The 16,640-nt window shown below is 47.1% G+C and overlaps 6 protein-coding genes across 6 annotated transcripts; 1 reads left to right on the top strand and 5 right to left on the bottom strand.

Moving 5' to 3' along the window:
* Nucleotides 1–220: 220 nt before the first annotated feature.
* BDV37DRAFT_297675 (putative choline transport protein) lies at nucleotides 221–2,039 on the bottom strand (the record flags this gene model as incomplete). The annotated part of the gene is made up of 5 exons (XM_032090378.1): nucleotides 221–321; nucleotides 398–631; nucleotides 707–981; nucleotides 1,055–1,394; nucleotides 1,457–2,039. The coding sequence occupies 5 exons, from the start codon at nucleotides 2,037–2,039 to the stop codon at nucleotides 221–223; spliced, it is 1,533 nt and encodes a 510-aa protein (XP_031936877.1).
* A 483-nt stretch (nucleotides 2,040–2,522) lies between these two features.
* On the bottom strand, nucleotides 2,523–4,777 carry BDV37DRAFT_297673 (MDR family MFS transporter; the record flags this gene model as incomplete). Its single annotated transcript, XM_032090377.1, has 6 exons — nucleotides 2,523–3,052; nucleotides 3,121–3,263; nucleotides 3,320–3,641; nucleotides 3,688–4,211; nucleotides 4,265–4,576; nucleotides 4,627–4,777. The coding sequence occupies 6 exons, from the start codon at nucleotides 4,775–4,777 to the stop codon at nucleotides 2,861–2,863; spliced, it is 1,644 nt and encodes a 547-aa protein (XP_031936876.1). The 3' UTR covers nucleotides 2,523–2,860.
* Nucleotides 4,778–5,148: 371 nt separating this feature from the next.
* Nucleotides 5,149–9,100, bottom strand: BDV37DRAFT_260087 (acyl transferase/acyl hydrolase/lysophospholipase). Its single transcript, XM_032083217.1, has 5 exons — nucleotides 8,515–9,100; nucleotides 7,885–8,465; nucleotides 7,792–7,826; nucleotides 7,703–7,739; nucleotides 5,149–7,654 (listed from the first exon to the last, which is right to left on the bottom strand). The coding sequence occupies exons 1-5, from the start codon at nucleotides 8,961–8,963 to the stop codon at nucleotides 5,883–5,885; spliced, it is 2,874 nt and encodes a 957-aa protein (XP_031936875.1). The 5' UTR covers nucleotides 8,964–9,100; the 3' UTR covers nucleotides 5,149–5,882.
* A 1,791-nt stretch (nucleotides 9,101–10,891) lies between these two features.
* BDV37DRAFT_260082 (uncharacterized protein) lies at nucleotides 10,892–11,439 on the bottom strand. Its single transcript, XM_032083216.1, has one exon. It carries the CDS (start codon nucleotides 11,310–11,312, stop codon nucleotides 11,094–11,096), a length of 219 nt encoding a protein of 72 aa, XP_031936874.1. The 5' UTR covers nucleotides 11,313–11,439; the 3' UTR covers nucleotides 10,892–11,093.
* A 595-nt stretch (nucleotides 11,440–12,034) lies between these two features.
* On the bottom strand, nucleotides 12,035–13,996 carry BDV37DRAFT_228531 (Zn(II)2Cys6 transcription factor). Its single transcript, XM_032080310.1, has 4 exons — nucleotides 13,675–13,996; nucleotides 13,115–13,624; nucleotides 12,912–13,055; nucleotides 12,035–12,855 (listed from the first exon to the last, which is right to left on the bottom strand). Exons 1-4 carry the CDS (start codon nucleotides 13,732–13,734, stop codon nucleotides 12,085–12,087), a joined length of 1,485 nt encoding a protein of 494 aa, XP_031936873.1. The 5' UTR covers nucleotides 13,735–13,996; the 3' UTR covers nucleotides 12,035–12,084.
* A 509-nt stretch (nucleotides 13,997–14,505) lies between these two features.
* BDV37DRAFT_287475 (lysophospholipase phospholipase) lies at nucleotides 14,506–16,623 on the top strand (the record flags this gene model as incomplete). Its single annotated transcript, XM_032088112.1, has 3 exons — nucleotides 14,506–14,554; nucleotides 14,643–15,294; nucleotides 15,345–16,623. 3 exons carry the CDS (start codon nucleotides 14,506–14,508, stop codon nucleotides 16,621–16,623), a joined length of 1,980 nt encoding a protein of 659 aa, XP_031936872.1.
* Nucleotides 16,624–16,640: the final 17 nt, after the last annotated feature.

Genomic DNA, 16,640 nt, shown 5'->3' with positions numbered 1-16,640 from the left:
AAAGTAAATGCACCCAGAGGTAGCAAGTATACACCAATGAGTTTACGGAACCGAAGCAATGTGATCAATGGAAGGGGCCTAGATCATAACAATACTGCCTGAATTGTGGCTAGTAGCTTTATCTATACGGAGTATTGTAGTAATAGACTGGGACTAACCAGTGTCATGGGGAGATAAAAGGAAGACGAGCACATAGAGAATAAGTAGAAAAGTAAAAGTCTCATAGTTCTAATCTCGGCCCATGATAATGCCTCCGTGCATATGCAAACCAGTTTACGACCCCAAGAACTAGCATTGCAACAAGCACCACGGAAGTGTAGTCTGGAGTACCAGTTAGTATGTATTGCCCGTTAAAAGCAGAAAAGCAGAAAAGGTATCTCAAGGGAACGCAACGTACTCATATTCCCACCTGTAGCTGGTAAGACAGTTGGAAACGAGAAAAAGATAGTCAACACAACAGCCCACACAATCGTTGTGATGTTGACAATGTAACCAATTGCATTCATTAGTTTGAATGGCCTCGATGGAGGGAGGTAATCCGACGAGCGACGACGGTACAGAAGAAGCGCGGAGGGGATGGCGTAAGATATTTGCGCGACGACAACTGTAGTGCTTATGAAGGCGTTGAATGCTATTGAATGATATATTAACACGCAAGGCACAGTACAACCTATGCACGGGTTTGACAAGGGTAGAGTTGTCTTACCGTTGGAAGATGCAACATAAACAACTCCCAGTAGCAGAACGCATAGTCCATCAAGAAGGATCGCGTATACAGGTACCCCGAGTGTAGGGCTAACAGAGGCTAACTTATGCGAGTAGAAAAGTGCTTCGTCTCGGGCAAAAGACCATGTTAGTCGGGATGAGGTTTGGTGTACTGCGTTTAGGGCTACACAGGATATAGTGAGCATGCAGGCCATGAAGATTGTCGCGGCTGCTGGGGAATGTGTGGCCTTTTCCCAAATAAAGTAGATAGGAAACCTGGTTTTTGTTGGCTCACGTTAGACTAGCCCTCAACTGTGGTGAACTTGGAGGGAGTTAGACGCTGACGCACCCAGTTGGAGTTGTGAGGGAGAGCTCCACATCCTTGAAACTGTAGATTATGACGACAGAGAAGGGAAATGCGGTCAAGAACCCCACGAATACAGTTACAATAACTGCTTTGGGAACAATGCGTTCCGGTTGAAGACATTCTTCAGCGAGATGGAGCGTTGCGTCGAGACCAGAAAGCATGAATTGAGGGGTGGAAAGACCCGTCAAGAAGGAGATACCATCTGGCCAGCCGCCAGATCCATTGGCAAATTGTGTCCAGACGTGTGCAGAGTCGATTTGGATGGAGGAGCGAGCGGGGCAGGTAACTGTTATGGCGAGAAAAGTGGATATTGAAAGGAGGACTACATCCGTTAGCCTTCTTCATTCAGTAGGTCGTGTGAGAAGATAGACATTGAGCACCTACAACCAAGATTATAGACCCACAGCGTCTTGTTCGTGAGGAATATGTTATAAAGAACCATAACAATATTCATCGCTTGATACACAAGGAAATAGTGCCATGTTTCAGGTTGATATTCCGGCCGCCACCGGATTATGATGGCCATGAGCACATTAGCCGACGATAATGCAATAGATGCACTCAGCGTAATCCATGAGAATACGGCTGCCAGCCCACTGGAATATGATAAACTGCGACTCCAACGACTTGTAGCCAAGATCGAGGTGAAATGATATTGCCCACCTGCAGTGGGGTAGACACTTGCAAGTTCAGCAAGTGTCAGGCCTGTACAGAGCATAGCGGCGGAAACGAGAATGATCCCATAGAGCAAGGTCACAGCCCCGCCGGACTGGATGGCGATGGCGAAACTGGCCGCGATGGCAACCCAGCTGTTGGAGATATTGTAACCTACCGCGATGATGCTGAGTATGCTAAAGTTCTGTTTCATTGGCGCATTGGGGAGGCCTGTTACGGCGACTTGGCCGTTGGAAAGTTCGATAGAGGGAGTGGAGAGGTCATGGTTGGGTTTGAGGTCTTGTTTACTCATACTGTTCTGTGAAGTGAGATGATTAAGTACGAGAATCGTTTTAAAGTGCAGTTATATGTCATTACATTTCTCCCATATTGTCAACGCTAGGCCAATGGGACAGACGATTGATGGAGTCTACTTTAGGGTTTCTGGCCATACGTTAGTAACGATATCATACCCTATCAAGATAGTGAGCGATAGTCGGAACGCTTATCGAATTCCGAGCCCGGTATATCAACACTACATTATCTTGCACTTTGACAGGAAGAAGTGTTTTCGGGTCCCCCTAAATGCATGACTATAGCGGAATGACGGCGGAATTGATAGCCGACCGACGTTTAAGAAGCTCTGCAACTGAGTAGCGTAGCCAGGATATCTTGCCCTACTTGATGCTTCCCCGCATTTCCTAACCCCGGATAAGGTTCATTAGTATATACTTCACGTTTGTCCATTGGACCTGTTCAGCTCCCTGAGAGTGGGATTTATCCGCATTGCGGAATAGATGCGACGTTGAATATACCCAAGGTAATGTTGCTATCAACAAAGTACAGTTGCAATCACCAATGACTGGCAGGAAGTTCTGATAAGGCTAATTTGCCATAAAGTTCATTGCACCTTTGGTTCTATTGCTGGTAGGCTTTCTGTTGATAAGGCTGCCCTTCACGCCTATTATGTCTCCGGTATGGAACTAATTCCGATACCGTCTTCCTGCCCATTCTCATCAAATCCCGCTCCGTCTGTCTACCTCTTTCGAGCCTACCTTTCCGATTTCCACCTCCTATATTGAGCTCAAGATTCTAGGGTGGCTAGCCCTATGCAACTGGCCCTCTGATATCGGCTTATACACTATTCGCACGGTGTAGCCCTTTACCCTTAGTGAAAAGTGCTGCGATAGTAGCGACAAACCCAAAGCAAGCCGAAGCCATAAAGGACAGTCGGATGCCCCGGTAATATACTAGTCTGGCGGCCATTTGAATGTCGGGAGGTAGATCATGTATAGCCGACACCGAGTGTCGAATATCATCAATAATCTAGAATTGTGCCGAAAGTGATCAGTTATCGCTCAACTAGGTGCTACTCGCAACGAAAGGGATGTTACTTTCCATTTGTCTGGTACTCCACTCAAGGCCTCAGCGAGGCCTGAGCGCAATGTATTTTGTATAATCGTGGATGTGATCGCCACGCCCCAAACGGTGCCAAGCGAGCGCACCAGGTAGACCGTGGATGCCGACACAGCGTGGTCTGTGAATTGTTAGCGTAACAACCCGCCTAGACATGCTTCGCTATATTGTGCGTACCAGAATGGTCGAATGCGGCAAGGAATGTGAACAGAATCCCAGGGTACACGATACCCTGCCCCAGGCTTGCTGGAATTACGTACGTGAAGTACTTCCAGCCAGCGTCGTTGAATTGCAGTGACATCACCAATACGTTTCCGATGCACATCAGCAAAGCGCCCGCACGTACAAGTTGGGCGAGCTTTCCCCAGCGGGACATGACAATGCCGGAGATAACGCCACCCACTGGGGTCGCGAGCGACGGGATCGCCAGTCTCGCACCAGCCTTCGCGGCAGAATCCAAGAGAATGACTTGGAATAGCAATGGGAGCGTAAAGAGAAACTACTAGTGTTAGCTCAAATTGAGAGAACGGCGCAACACTACATACTGCATATGCCGCCATTCCGACACAGACATTAGCGACTTGGGTAGCAATAGGTAGGAGACCTTGCAGCATTCTCGGAGGAATCAGCGGGATCGCGGACGTCTTTGTTTCAATAACCACGAAAGCACCTAAAAGGATCACACTTGAAACGAGTGAAAGAATCACCCATAGGTTAGACCAGGGCAAATCGTTTCCGCCCAAGCTTAATCCAACCAACTGACTGGAGAGGCCTAGAATAAGAACGCATGCACCAGAGAGATCGATTCGTCGCCAGATGGCTCTGAAGCCCTGACCCGGTTCGATAAGATCGGCTTTCCTGGGAAGATGAATTACCAGATGACCTGTGATTAGTGCGAGCAGTCCAACGGGAGCCTGCATAAGAAAGCACCATCGCCACCCGATAGTGTCAACAATTGAGCCTCCAAGGGATGCGCCACAGATAGAACCGAAACCGTGCATAACATTTTGGAGGGCCTGGTACATGCCACGACGACGGAATGGGATCAGATCTGAATTGACAATGGTGGCTGAACGATATTAGTGTTCAATATTGTTTAACGAATACACGAGTCCATCATACCCATAGTCATCAGACCACCCCCACCGATTCCAGTCAATGCTCTCATCAAATTGAGAAGTACGATATCCTTGGCAATGCCGCAGCCAATACAACCGACCATGAAGGTGAGGGTTGCCGTAAAGAAGGAGGTACGCCGTCCAAAGATATCGGAAAAGCGACCATAAAGAGGTTGAAAAGCAGTACTAGTAATCAAGTACGATGTGGTAAGCCATGAGGCGGTGTTGGCAGCGTTAAATTCCGAACTGATGACGGCATAAGTTGAAGCGGTAATAGTGCCGTCGAAGCCAGAGAGGAAAACGTTGGACATAATCGCTGGGAAAATCATTAGCGATCTGGTGCTTTAGGCTCGCAGTGATCCATACCAATCTGGATCCAGAGGAAGCCCTTTGGTGGTTTCCAGATTTCCTCTGAAGATAGCAGGGGTTGTTCCTCATGTGGTAGGGCGGGCTCAACGTCGGCTTCTGTTCTCGATGCCCCATCGAGCGAGTCATATTGACGGGTAGTTGAGTGCATGGCAGATTTATATAGGTCCTTAGCCCGATCAGAGTGTATGGTGGTTAATTCTTTTCTACGTGGCAGAGATACAAAGGAGAAGAAACTGCGGGGAAGTGATAAGAGAAGGAAAATTTGTTGAAGCCATGTTCGTGCACCGATTCATTAGTCTATAAATATCACATTTGATTGATCTTTGATCGCGTTATGGATCCACTCTTCGGCTATGAGAGCGGAGACCCGATCGGGTATTGATTATCATTACGAATCAATAGCCCTAATGAGTAAACTTACTTATCTACTCCGTACAAGGAGTTGATACCAAGCTACATTGATAGTTCGTATCATATATCTCTATATACTGGTTTATACGGGGTCAGGATCATAGATGTGGAAAGATAAGCGGACAGTGGAAAGAAGAAAACATAAAAAAGAGGGAATCAGTAGCACTGAATCATCGTACAAAAAGCTGGTCTTTATGGACGAATCCGTACAAATGCTCCCAGGGTTGACAAAGGGCTTCAGGGACGAAAGGATATAAGAAATAAATAGTCCTGTGGTCAAAGGGTATGCCAAATCCTAGAAAGCTCATTATATTATTATCCTACCCACCTGTACGATAATAGCGAACAAAGTAAATGGAAGGAAAACATTGTATCAGGCCAGAGAGAGAAAAGTATGGTTAGATAAAACAGGTTTCCTATGGATGATAGCGTTCCAGGAGTATTTGTCGACTAGCTTGGAGTGCATCCACTCATCATTTGCTGGTATAACTGCCATCTGCGTAATCTACGACCATGTTTTATCGTGTTGGTGTGGTCAAAACCTAGAACTTTCGTTTCTAAGAGTAGGCACTTCTCCAATAGATCAGTCGCCTCAGCATATCGACCCATTCTCCACCAGGTGTAGGCCAGGGCGACATAGCCCATAAAGTATAAGGGTGCTCCGTACCGAGAACCTCTCGGTAGGTCTTTAAAACCTGGATCTCCAGCTTCTCGGCCGATTCGAGGCGACCTGTGACGCTATAAATTGTGGCCAGCATACCGATGGCATCTAATGTGTCAGGATGCTCTGCTCCAAGGACTCTCTTGGAAGTCTCCACTGCTTGCGTCTGAAGCGCTTCTGCCTATCTCAGAAGCCCGAGCGATATGTAATCATTTACCAGGTTGCGGGTGGTGCTGAGTGTAGATGGGTGCTCCATCTCAAGTGCCGTTCTCTGACCCTTCAATATTTGCAAATTTAGCTGTTTGGAGCGAATGTGTTTGCCAGTCCCGCAATATATCCATGCTAGCGAGCGCTTACACACCAAGGTTTCCTGATGCTCTGCACCTAACACGCTCTCGTAAGCTTTCAGGGTTTGTAGTTCCAGCCTACGCGCTTCTTCCCACCGTTCTTGGTAGCAGTATATCGTAACAAGAGCTCCCATGGCTTTCAATGTCACCAAATGCTCGTTACCGAAGACCTTTCTGAGACTGGGTGATATTTGTATAATCAGATTTTCAGCTTTGTTCCATTGCCCTTGCTTGACGTATGCTTGTACCAGAGCTGCCTCGCTTTCAAGTGTCTTAGGATGTTCTATACCAAGCATAGTTCTATTAGAACCTGTAGCCGTGCTGAAAGCCCTCTCAGCTTCTGTGTATCTCCCATCCCTTAATGCACAATATCCAAAGACGTACAACAGATATATTGCTGTACTAGTTGGGTTATCCCATGCCAATGACTGCAGGATATACCGAGTATGTGGTAGTAATGGCCTCCATAGGAGCTGGTTCTCTTCGCCGGGCCATGGGAACAGCGATTGCAGGTGACTCAGAGCCCGATTTGTCCACTTTTCGAGGGTGCCCTGCATGCGTAGCCAATTACGCATCGCCAGGTGCACAAGGCGATGAAGGTCAAAGAGTCGATTGTTTTGATGATTTGCAATAAATGCGAAAGCCTTCAAAGTCCCAATAGCATTGGCAGATTCTGCTGCCGACTGTGTAAGAGAAAGGAATAACCGCGGGATGTTCTTTGAGTCAACACAGGCCATAAGTGACAAATACTCCGCTGCTAATGTGTCAGAAGCCTGGATCTGCTCGAAGGATATGAGCCATGTTGCCGCAACGGAGTTCTTTCCGTTCCCGTATCTACCTTCGTCTTCGAAATTTTGACTAAGGATGTCGATAGTACTCTCCTCAGTGCTATCATGGAGCGATATATACTCGGAGAGCGTCATTTGATTCCTGTTGATGAATGCGGCTGCCTGGACAATTGCGAGCGGCAGGTATGTAAGGTTCTGAAGCAAATTGGAGGTAGCGCGTTCGTCAGCTAACAGGCTCCGGTCGATCAAAGTATTTCCGAGAAGGTTCTTGGCTAGTGCGTTATCCATCGCGTTCACCGTGACTATATTTCTCCCTACTAACTGAACCGCTGTTTTGTGGCTTCGGGTTGTGAAAAGGATAGATCCATGCTTGCTCCTTGGCAGGCTAGAACCAGCCATATCTTTGGTTTTATCAGCCCAAAAGGAGATGTCGTCAGCATTGTCTAGTACCAGCAGCCATTTACCGGAGTTTTCTTGACTTAGTCGATGTTGGACTATATTCTGAATGCCTTTGATATCATTTCCGACATTAGAGATTTGCAGCTCTTTTGCAATTTGCAAATATGCCTCCAGCATGCTCTCCATGTTAGTGACTGGCATCCAAAATATTGCGCAGTCTGGATGTCGTTCTCGCAGGATATGCGCGTATTCAAGCGCAATTTGCGTTTTCCCAACGCCCCCAAGCCCAACAATCGCAACCTGGGAAAATGCACTGTCACCGCCGAGAATATCATCAACCATGGCGATTTCCGCTGAGCGACTGACGAAAAGCGGATTCCGTCGGAAAGGGACGATCCAGGGTGCTCTGGTTCTTGACGCTGTACGAAAATTAGCATTAGCACATTAACGGCCCACAAGAGTCATACGTATATGGAGCTGTGTTAAAGGTGGAATGTGGTTTCCCTGTACAATGTGAATATGATGTTAGATCTTTAAGTTCATGGTGTATACGTACGCCGAGGATCCTTGAGATGTTGGACATCGCCATACCTAGTCCGGATTAGCTATGCGTTCATTGTATCCTATGCAAAGATTTCAATATACCCACCCCGTTTGAGCTTCAAGTTCTGGATGCAATCTCGCACCCGGAACACCTGAGTCTGGTGATCCAGATATCGATGCGTTGCTGCTTCTATAGTTCCCTGCTTCCGGTATTCTTCCAGACCAATTCCCTGCAATCCCTGCTCAACATTGAAACGGAAGTACCGCTTATCGTCGTAGTGTTTGGCCCATCTTGCTATGAACTTCTGTTCTGTTATCCTAGTCTCGGTCGCAATACTGACCAATGTTTTAGAAAGGAACTTGACTGCCTTATCCTCAATACCAGCTATTCCGGGATCCCCTGTCCCAATGGAGACGAAGCATTTCACGAGCGGCTTTAAATCACCAGTACCAGAACACCATATGTCTGCCGCTTCTCCTTCCACTTCGTTCACAGGGTTGTTTGAGCCTAGAGCACCATCAACAAACTTTCGTGTGCCGATGTAGACAGGATCGAAAAATGTTGTAGCAGCTGACGTGGCAAGTGCAGCCTGGCAGATGGTGGCAGGAATGTTATCCTTAGACGGCAAACTGTAGTCTCGAAGACGTACAATATCTTTTGTCTCGTGCGATGTAGTACAAACAAAACTAGTCACATAAGAATTAACCCACATTATCGATGGGGTCATATACTCACACACGACAGCCGCGGTCGCATCCGTCGTTGAAAAGATCGGTCTCCTTTGCTCCATGGCTGGTCACAACGTCTTTGATAGCACTTTCTAGCTTCGCTGCGTCAAATCGCGACCTGATGTCACCGGAGAAATTTATGGGCCATCGGGACTTTTTCTCGAAAACCGTTTTGATCAACTTCACGTACGTATCGATACACTCGTCAACGCTCATTTTCAGGCGGCCAAGCATGATCGCAATAAGGCCTCCAGTACTCGTGCCACCGATGAGATCGAATATCTCGCAAGGCTTGACTTGACCGAGTTCCGGTCGTTCATGGCTCAATCGAGCCATGAGATGCTTCAAGATATAGAGGGTTGAAAGCCCTCGCACACCACCACCATCCAGCGATAGTAGACATAATCCTGTTTTATCGAGAGCATTGGGCTCACCTGTGCTTAGCTTATGCTCCATTGCTTATCCTCTGGTTGTCTAACCCATGGAGAAGACCATCCCCATCGAGAACAAGATATATTCCTACCAGCAACCATCGTAAGCGCCGTGGTGGAGCACAGCTAGAAGCGACGAGGCTGACAGCCTCTATTAGCGCCCCGCTGCGCAATGCATGTGATACTATTATTATTGAAGGTGGTAGCATTAGCGGTGATTCAAATTGCAACGCCATTGCAACAGCCTGGGACTACCCCTGCTCGTTCTTGGCTGTGATTGTGGTGCCCGACTGGCGGCAAGGCTGATATGTCCCCAAACCACGACACCACGTCGGCCATCGTAGCCATTGGTTCCTACCAATCCCCAAGTATTGGTCTTGTTATGGCGCTAATATTGGTATGTTCTTCGCATCATGGTGTAGCTTGTTTTGAGTCAAGAAAAACGCCGATTCTGTCATCCAACCTGAGCCTCACGAGATAAACAATGTTGGTGTTCAGTGCATTCTCGATGTGGGAATACACCAGGTGCAAGGATACTAAAAGCCTAACTGCGAATTTCAAGTCAACCTAAATCCTAAATTGTGTAACAAATCAACAATAAGGCTGCATTGCAGTGGTTGAATGTAAGCGCTGTGGTCATTTTGCCAAGCGCTGTGTTGCTGATCGTCCACTCCTCTTGCCTTGCCAATTCCCCCTTTACGTTTCTTCTCTCTTCTTTTTGTTTGGTGTGTGTAAAAAGGCCAAGTATTGGTACATGCAAGTAGACTACTTAGGTCACTTAATTAATCCCTTTTTTCTGCCTAATGCAGTAGTTCTGTAGCCCACGTGACACCACTTAAAGCTGTATGGTGGATCTTTGTCGGAATTCAATCTCATGTTGCCAAAGAAATAACCTTATAGGCCCATCGCAGGAAAGGTTCTGTGTAGCTTTAACAGCCAAAATGAATCTACGGTTAGTGTAGCTTCCTAAAATATCCAGCATCCACAGTTTATGGTCGTGTCTTCGTTACCCACTGAGTCTCTCTCTCAAAAGCCCGGTTTCAATGAATTTCTCAATCAGTAGTTGGAAGGCGTTCTCACAATTTCCATCGTCGCAGCTTCCGATGCAGTGGTCTAAAACGGAGCGCCAGCATTCTGATTGGGACTACGTGCTATGACTATTTTTCCATCATCCGTAATAAGACGAAACACCTTGTTATACCCTCCTTCTGCTAACTTTCGCATTGACACGCAGTTGTTTGAACCCGCGCTCTCAGCTGCTATATTCTATAGGGCGACAGGATCAAAGGGTTTGTACCTATCATTCAACTGCTGCTCCTCATCCCACAGCCAGCGCCCACTTGTGTATTGAAAAAAGTCTTCGTGTTCCGCTTTGGGGGGAAGCTTCCGCTGGCTTGCGGTAGTCATTTTGTGAGCGAACAGTTGTGATCCGCAAGAGGGGAGAATTGGTACAGACTCAGCGACAACACGAACGCGTCGAGGGTATAGAGGTTTACGGGGACGGCTCAATTGCCGCAAAAATGGACGAAAAGCGTGGCGGATGTAAGGATACCTTGCTCACGCCTCTGGGTAACATTTTTTTTCGTGACGGACGAATAAGATGATGTTAAAGAAGAGGCTGACTTGTACTGGGTTCGGACGATGGTGTAGGTAGGCGGCTAACTAGGTACTATTTTATTTTCTTGGCACTCGGCTCAACGGTTCTATGGTGTTTTCTTTTCCTAGCATGATTCATGAACCACTTTTAAAAATTTAGTACTTCCAGAAGATCGATGTAATGGTATAATAAGAACTGATTCCTCGAACTAGAGACCTATATGGTCTAAATATTAAATATAGGTCAGCTTATTATTTAACTAGATAGATAGCCACCTAACTGCTTCGGTGATAGTGGTAATTTACCTATTATAGATCTTTTATAAGCATCAGTGTTACTTCGCAGGGAGTTATATCCAGTCACGTTGTCAAATTCAGATTCAGAATGACGGCCTAGTATAGGCTATGGGTAATTATTAAGTAATGAAAAGAACGACATTGCATTTTCAGAGCCATATATGAGAAACACAGATTCGCACAATATATCTGCGTAGATAAATGCAGACCAAACACACTGAAGACTAGATTCCGAATTTAACAATCAACCACTTTCCATCCTTTAAGGAATTCTGGTTGGGCCTTTCTTCTTTGGCTTGGACTGTATAACGTCCTCGGCATCTTCATATGGAAAAGGGAGTGATTTCGGCTCCGGTTTCGACGGCGAGTACCATCTAAAGGCCATCCACGCCGCAGCTGCTCCGGCCACAACGCTAAAGGCGGCTGGGTTTTGGGGCCTAATCAGCGCAGACACAAATGAGTATCTTCCAAGACAAAGCATATCACCACTTTCAGCCTATCATGAGTTTTTGTAGCTGTTCACTTACCGCATGGGCGTTCGTCCACCCGGGATAGTTACTGCCATGTTTGAGGTCTTGTATCTGCTGTTACATGTCTCTCAAGTACACGTAGAGTATATGTGAAGCTTTAGAGAAATAGGGAGAGCACGTTTATTTAAGAGTGTTTCGGCGACGCGACATGACGCAAGACTCTTGCCACCGACATAATACGAGCCGGAAGTCAAAGGTTGGGTTTATTGTCACTTGACAGGGTTCTCGCCCGGTCTATTCCCATCAATGGGATGTTGTCTGCAGACTTCGCGCGGTGACCTGATACTGAGACCTTACTGGTTGCACGATGGAAGGTTTCATTTAGGGTGTTAAGTGCCATGGGTATGGAAATCCTCTACCTAGAACGGGAAGCCTATAACAATCCTCTACTATACATTAGTCTTCTTATTGTATAGGTTATACGTATATATGTCCTTTTTAATATTAAATGATATCCATTAGTGTTATTTTTAGCTATGTTACTCTTAATCTTTACTTATATACTTTTGACTATGGATTAAGTTTCTTGGGTCTCAGAATAATGGCGCATTTAATGAGAAAGAGGGATTTGAGGGTTGGGATTTTGGGATACATAGGGAGATCTTGTAGTTATTGTACAATGAAATCTAAGTTACTTCGTTTCAAATGACACACCACCATATGAGATTTTGAGATTGCAAGGGCATGTTTTATTATGTTTTTTGCCGCTTTCTATGTTTCAATTTATTGTTTACATTTGCCAGGAATCAAATTGAAACCGTGATGCCCCTGTTTGATAAGATGTGACAAGATCCGCGCTTGCTGTACACCCGCGGAGGTTGCAATAATATCGAGTATTTGCGCAATCCAGTCCTTCGTGTTAGACGATATATCCGTACAGTCAGCAGCAACGAACAGTGGCCATGGCAATCGAGCGACACCCCCAAAACCAGCTTCACCCGATGTAAAGAAGTGAGGGACGCTATCGCAGACGTCCTTCACTAATTGCTTATTGATGGCGCTAGAATTGAGCATTATTTGTTGGGACTGAGGCATTGCCTGTCGCTCAGACGCCCTGAGACACATCGTTCGGATCATCTCATGAAGAACGATCCGTGCTTGGCGATAGTGGTTCCAAAGCACTGCGACGTTGATACTCGGGTATACATGATATACCTTATCATAGCTGCAGACGGGTATGCCGCCGTTAGAAAAAGACGGTGAGTTACTGGCCACTGTAAACTGCCAGGCTAGACCCAGAGAACTCGCCCATGATACCATATCAGCATCGAGGCGGAGAGCTTGCGCAATTAACGGTGCGATGTTTCCACGAAAGCCATCATTTTTGTATGCTTCCTTTATCCTTATCGAGAGATCATTTAACATAATTAGAATATTGTAAAAATCATCAATCGCTTGAGAATTAGTATCATAGAGGGTTCTTGCATTATTTGATAATGCAGTTATTGTTGATGAGCTATAACACGTCGTCCTGAAGAATTTGTTCATCATAGCCTGAAATTGACATGTTAAAACCCAGATATCAGCAGTCAAAACGAGGAATAGCTAACAATTTGTAATCGTGCACTGTTAAACAGCCCTAACCCAGTTGGTGATTCGAATTGCTTCACGCCTCGTAGCTCAAGGAGCTTTATCGCTCCCCGGGCATGATTGAGCCAAGCGTCCATCATTTGTGATTCATGCCCTGAGATAATCTGTTTTCCCGCTGATTAAAAAGCCGCTCCCAAACCAACATTCTACTCAGACACATTACCTCGTACAAGCTCAGTGTTACCACAGCTCCCAAAGTGGAGTCGGATGTAGCCGAGGCTGTGTCCTGCAGATTCAAATTGGTCGCCTGCAAGGCTTTGCTGTATTCCTCTGCCGCCAATCGCCTCAGCCCAGGTAAATGATGAATTCCTGCCATACATGCCAGTCCTACAGCTTTGACTGTGGCTTGAAGTGCACCAGAGGGATCAGCGTTCAACAGATCCGACAAATAGGGGAGTACGCCCCGATTCTGGCTTGTGCCAACATAAAACTTGAAGATATGAGACATAGCCTGCTCCTGGATCGGGGTAGATAAATAACTTAACGGCGGTGTCTTCGAACTCTCAGAAGTTGGGGACTGAGCCGCCTTTCGGGTAACGGCAGCCCGGGCCAGGGCTTTGGCAGTAACGACTGTCGTCTGATCATAGATACGAAGGGCTCGGGGATCTTGGTACCCGGGGCATTCTTTCTTTATCCGCAAACATTGGGAGCATGAAGGCTGCCTCTGGTCACACTATCATTGGTCAATCAGTCATGGTTCAGCGTGGAGGAGCGTCCACGTACTTTTAGCCGCCGCTTCCGGCATAGGGCACACCCTGGGCTGGGCTTTCCTCTGTATACCATGGTAGTAACCTAAAGGGGTAAGCAGTTCGGAATGAGAAGTTATAGGGTGGGATCTTCTCGCTTAAAGATGCGTTGGATCAGTGAAGTGATCTGTGGGGGCTGGCATTGTGATATTGTCGGGGTCGGAGCTTCCTACGAAAAGGAGACTAGTAGCAGTACATCTCCCAGTCTCATTTCAGCCCCAGCTCAGCTGCTGGAATGTGAAGAGGAAGATAATCGCACTGAGATCCACAGGAGGACAGGGCAGTGTTTACTTGGTGCGTGGGGGCTGATAATCACTTCTAGTTAGGTCTTCCACTGAATATTCACGCTTATCCTAATACAGTAACCGGATCGGTGCTTAGGGCTTACTCTGGGCCTTAGAACTGTTTAAGCCTTGAGGATTGCGTAAGTTAGATTAGCGTTGGACCAGAGTTGAGCCTTCGGAGTATCTACTTATGCGATTAAGCATTCCATCACCTCCAATTTGGTTGCCCACTAGGTGTCTTATCGCCAATCACGTTCCGCTCCTAGACCTTTAGAGACTATGTCAACTATAGAGCCCCATGGCTGTTAAATCCATGTTGATTCGAGCAAACATCTGTAGACGCTTTTAGAATGCGTGCAGGATTGTCTCATTTTTCTGATGACCCCTGACGTAGCAAATTTGTTTGACACATACCAAAGGCTTAAATAGAAAGCCATTCCCCGAAAGACAGACCGATATAGCCTACATTATCAGGCTCATTCTTTCTAAACTCCCTCCACAGTCCAGCAGCTTTGGCCATAAGAATGAAGAACACCTTTCTCCTTGGCACAGTTGCCGTTTCCCTCTTTCCTGGTATGTACGCGCTGGAAACTGCAAATATTTCCATCAGTTGGTATATTTCTTTCCAAAAGTCGAGGGACTAATGTCATCTTCAATGCAGGCATAACGGCGAGTCCTCTTATCCCAAGTCAACATCAGGTTACGAATGTCAACCCTCGCGCACTACCTAATGCTCTGAACGGATATGCCCCAGTCCATGTTACATGCCCGAAGACACGGCCCAGTCTCCGAAACGGCGCAACGCTCTCATCCGAAGAGACGTCTTGGCTTGAGGCTCGACGTGGCAAAACTCTACCAGCTCTAAAAGACTTTTTCGGGCATGTCCAGATTGATGGGTTTGATGCAGTGAGCTATCTCGAGAATCACGCTCATGACTTAACCAACATACCCACGATTGGCCTTGCCATATCAGGGGGTGGGCTGACAGCAGCTTTAAATGGTGCTGGTACTTTCAAAGCCTTCGACAGCCGCACTGAAGGTACAATGGCCAAGGGCCAGCTGGGTGGCTTACTGCAGTCGACCACCTATTTTTCTGCTCTTAGTGGCGGCTCTTGGATGCTTGGCTCAGTCTATATCAACAATTTCACGACGGTTTCTGCATTGCAGGAGCAGGGAAACCTCTGGAACTTTTCTAGCGGGAATATCTTCGCGGGGCCACCAAACATGGATCCACAAGAGTTCTGGGGTAATATTACAACTCAGGTCAAGACAAAACGGACAGCTGGCTTTGTGACTAGTGACCCAGACGTTTGGTAAGCACTCAAACTCTCCTTATACGAAATAAGACTAACCAATCTTTCAGGGGTCGGGTGCAAGGCTACTTCTTTTTCAATGCCAGTCATGGTGGTGTTGACTACACCTGGTCCTCTATTGCAAAGAGTCAAGCATTTCAAGATGCTGAAATGCCACTGCCAGTAGTAGTGGTCAAGGGGCAGTCTTTTGACAAAGCCCTTGAGGCACCGACCAATTCAGAGCCGATTTATGAGGTGTCGCCTTGGGAGTTCGGCACATATGATAGCTCTATCGATGGCTTCGTACCATTAGAATACCTGGGTACTCGATTTATCAATGGTATAGTCCCAGAGAACGAGACCTGCGTACGTGGCTTCGATAATGCCGGCTTTATCACTGGCTCATCGAGCGACATCTGGAACCAGGGAAAATCCGCCGATATAGTTGGAACCCTAAAGTCGATGCTCTCTGAAATCTCGAAGCAGTCTCTCGAGGAGGCACAATTTCTCAAACTTGTTATTGCAGGAGTTATTAGCGCCACCAACTCGACCAACTCGACATTGACTGGATCCGCGGCCTATGAGCCTAACCCCTTCTACCAGTACAATACGGACTCGTCACCCTTTGCGCAAGAAAAGCGACTCACTATTGTGGATGGTGGTGAAGGCGGCCAGAATATTCCATTCAACCCGCTGATACAGCGAAACCGCAACGTGGACGTGATATTCGGCGTTGATTCTCTCGGTTCCGATGGGTCTTGGCCGACGGGCTCAGCCATCATCAGCACGTATGAGCGCACCCTCGACGACCTAGCCAACACTTCCTTCCCATATATCCCAGACCAAAATACCATCCTAAACCTGGGCCTCAATGCCCGCCCCACATTCTTCGGCTGCAATAGCTCAAACCTGACCACACCCGCTCCGCTGGTCGTCTATTTGCCCAACCACCCTGTCACGTATAATGCCACGACTACCCTTACGGACACGGACTTCAGCTCTGCTCGCCGTGACGGATTCATTATGAATGGCTATAATGTCGCCACCCAGGCGAATGGTACCCTTGATTCCGAATGGACAACCTGCGTCGGTTGTGCAATTCTCAGCCGTTCGTTTGATAGGACCAGCACTACCGTCCCTGAGGCTTGTAGTCGGTGTTTCCAGCGCTACTGCTGGAATGGAACGATTGATGATCGGACTCCACCACCGTATAGCCCCTCGGTGCTTTTGCCGAATACCACTTCAACGACCGGCACAAGCCCGACTGCTTCTAGCATGGGTCCCTCACTCGACGCCGCGGTCTGGTCTGCAATTGCGATGGTTGGAATGGCCGTTTTCGTGATCGGCTAAGTTTATTTGGATAGAGA

The sequence above is a fragment of the Aspergillus pseudonomiae genome (assembly GCF_009193645.1).
Source record: "Aspergillus pseudonomiae strain CBS 119388 unplaced genomic scaffold BDV37scaffold_94, whole genome shotgun sequence".
Classification (NCBI taxonomy): Eukaryota; Fungi; Ascomycota; class Eurotiomycetes; order Eurotiales; family Aspergillaceae; genus Aspergillus; species Aspergillus pseudonomiae.
This window is presented reverse-complemented; position numbering and strand designations above follow the sequence as displayed.

Coding starts and splice junctions, on each gene's coding strand:
- BDV37DRAFT_260087 (XM_032083217.1), bottom strand. CDS start 8,963: ATGGAGCATAAGCTAAGCACAGGTGAGCCCAATGCTCTCGATAAAACA. Junction 7,740..7,791: donor ACATCTCAAGGATCCTCGGC/GTACGTATACAC, acceptor CACATTGTACAG/GGAAACCACATTCCACCTTT. Junction 7,655..7,702: donor TTTAACACAGCTCCATATAC/GTATGACTCTTG, acceptor ATTTTCGTACAG/CGTCAAGAACCAGAGCACCC.
- BDV37DRAFT_260082 (XM_032083216.1), bottom strand. CDS start 11,312: ATGCTTTGTCTTGGAAGATACTCATTTGTGTCTGCGCTGATTAGGCCC.
- BDV37DRAFT_228531 (XM_032080310.1), bottom strand. CDS start 13,734: ATGGTATACAGAGGAAAGCCCAGCCCAGGGTGTGCCCTATGCCGGAAG. Junction 13,625..13,674: donor GCCGGAAGCGGCGGCTAAAA/GTACGTGGACGC, acceptor GACCAATGATAG/TGTGACCAGAGGCAGCCTTC. Junction 13,056..13,114: donor TAACACTGAGCTTGTACGAG/GTAATGTGTCTG, acceptor GCGGGAAAACAG/ATTATCTCAGGGCATGAATC.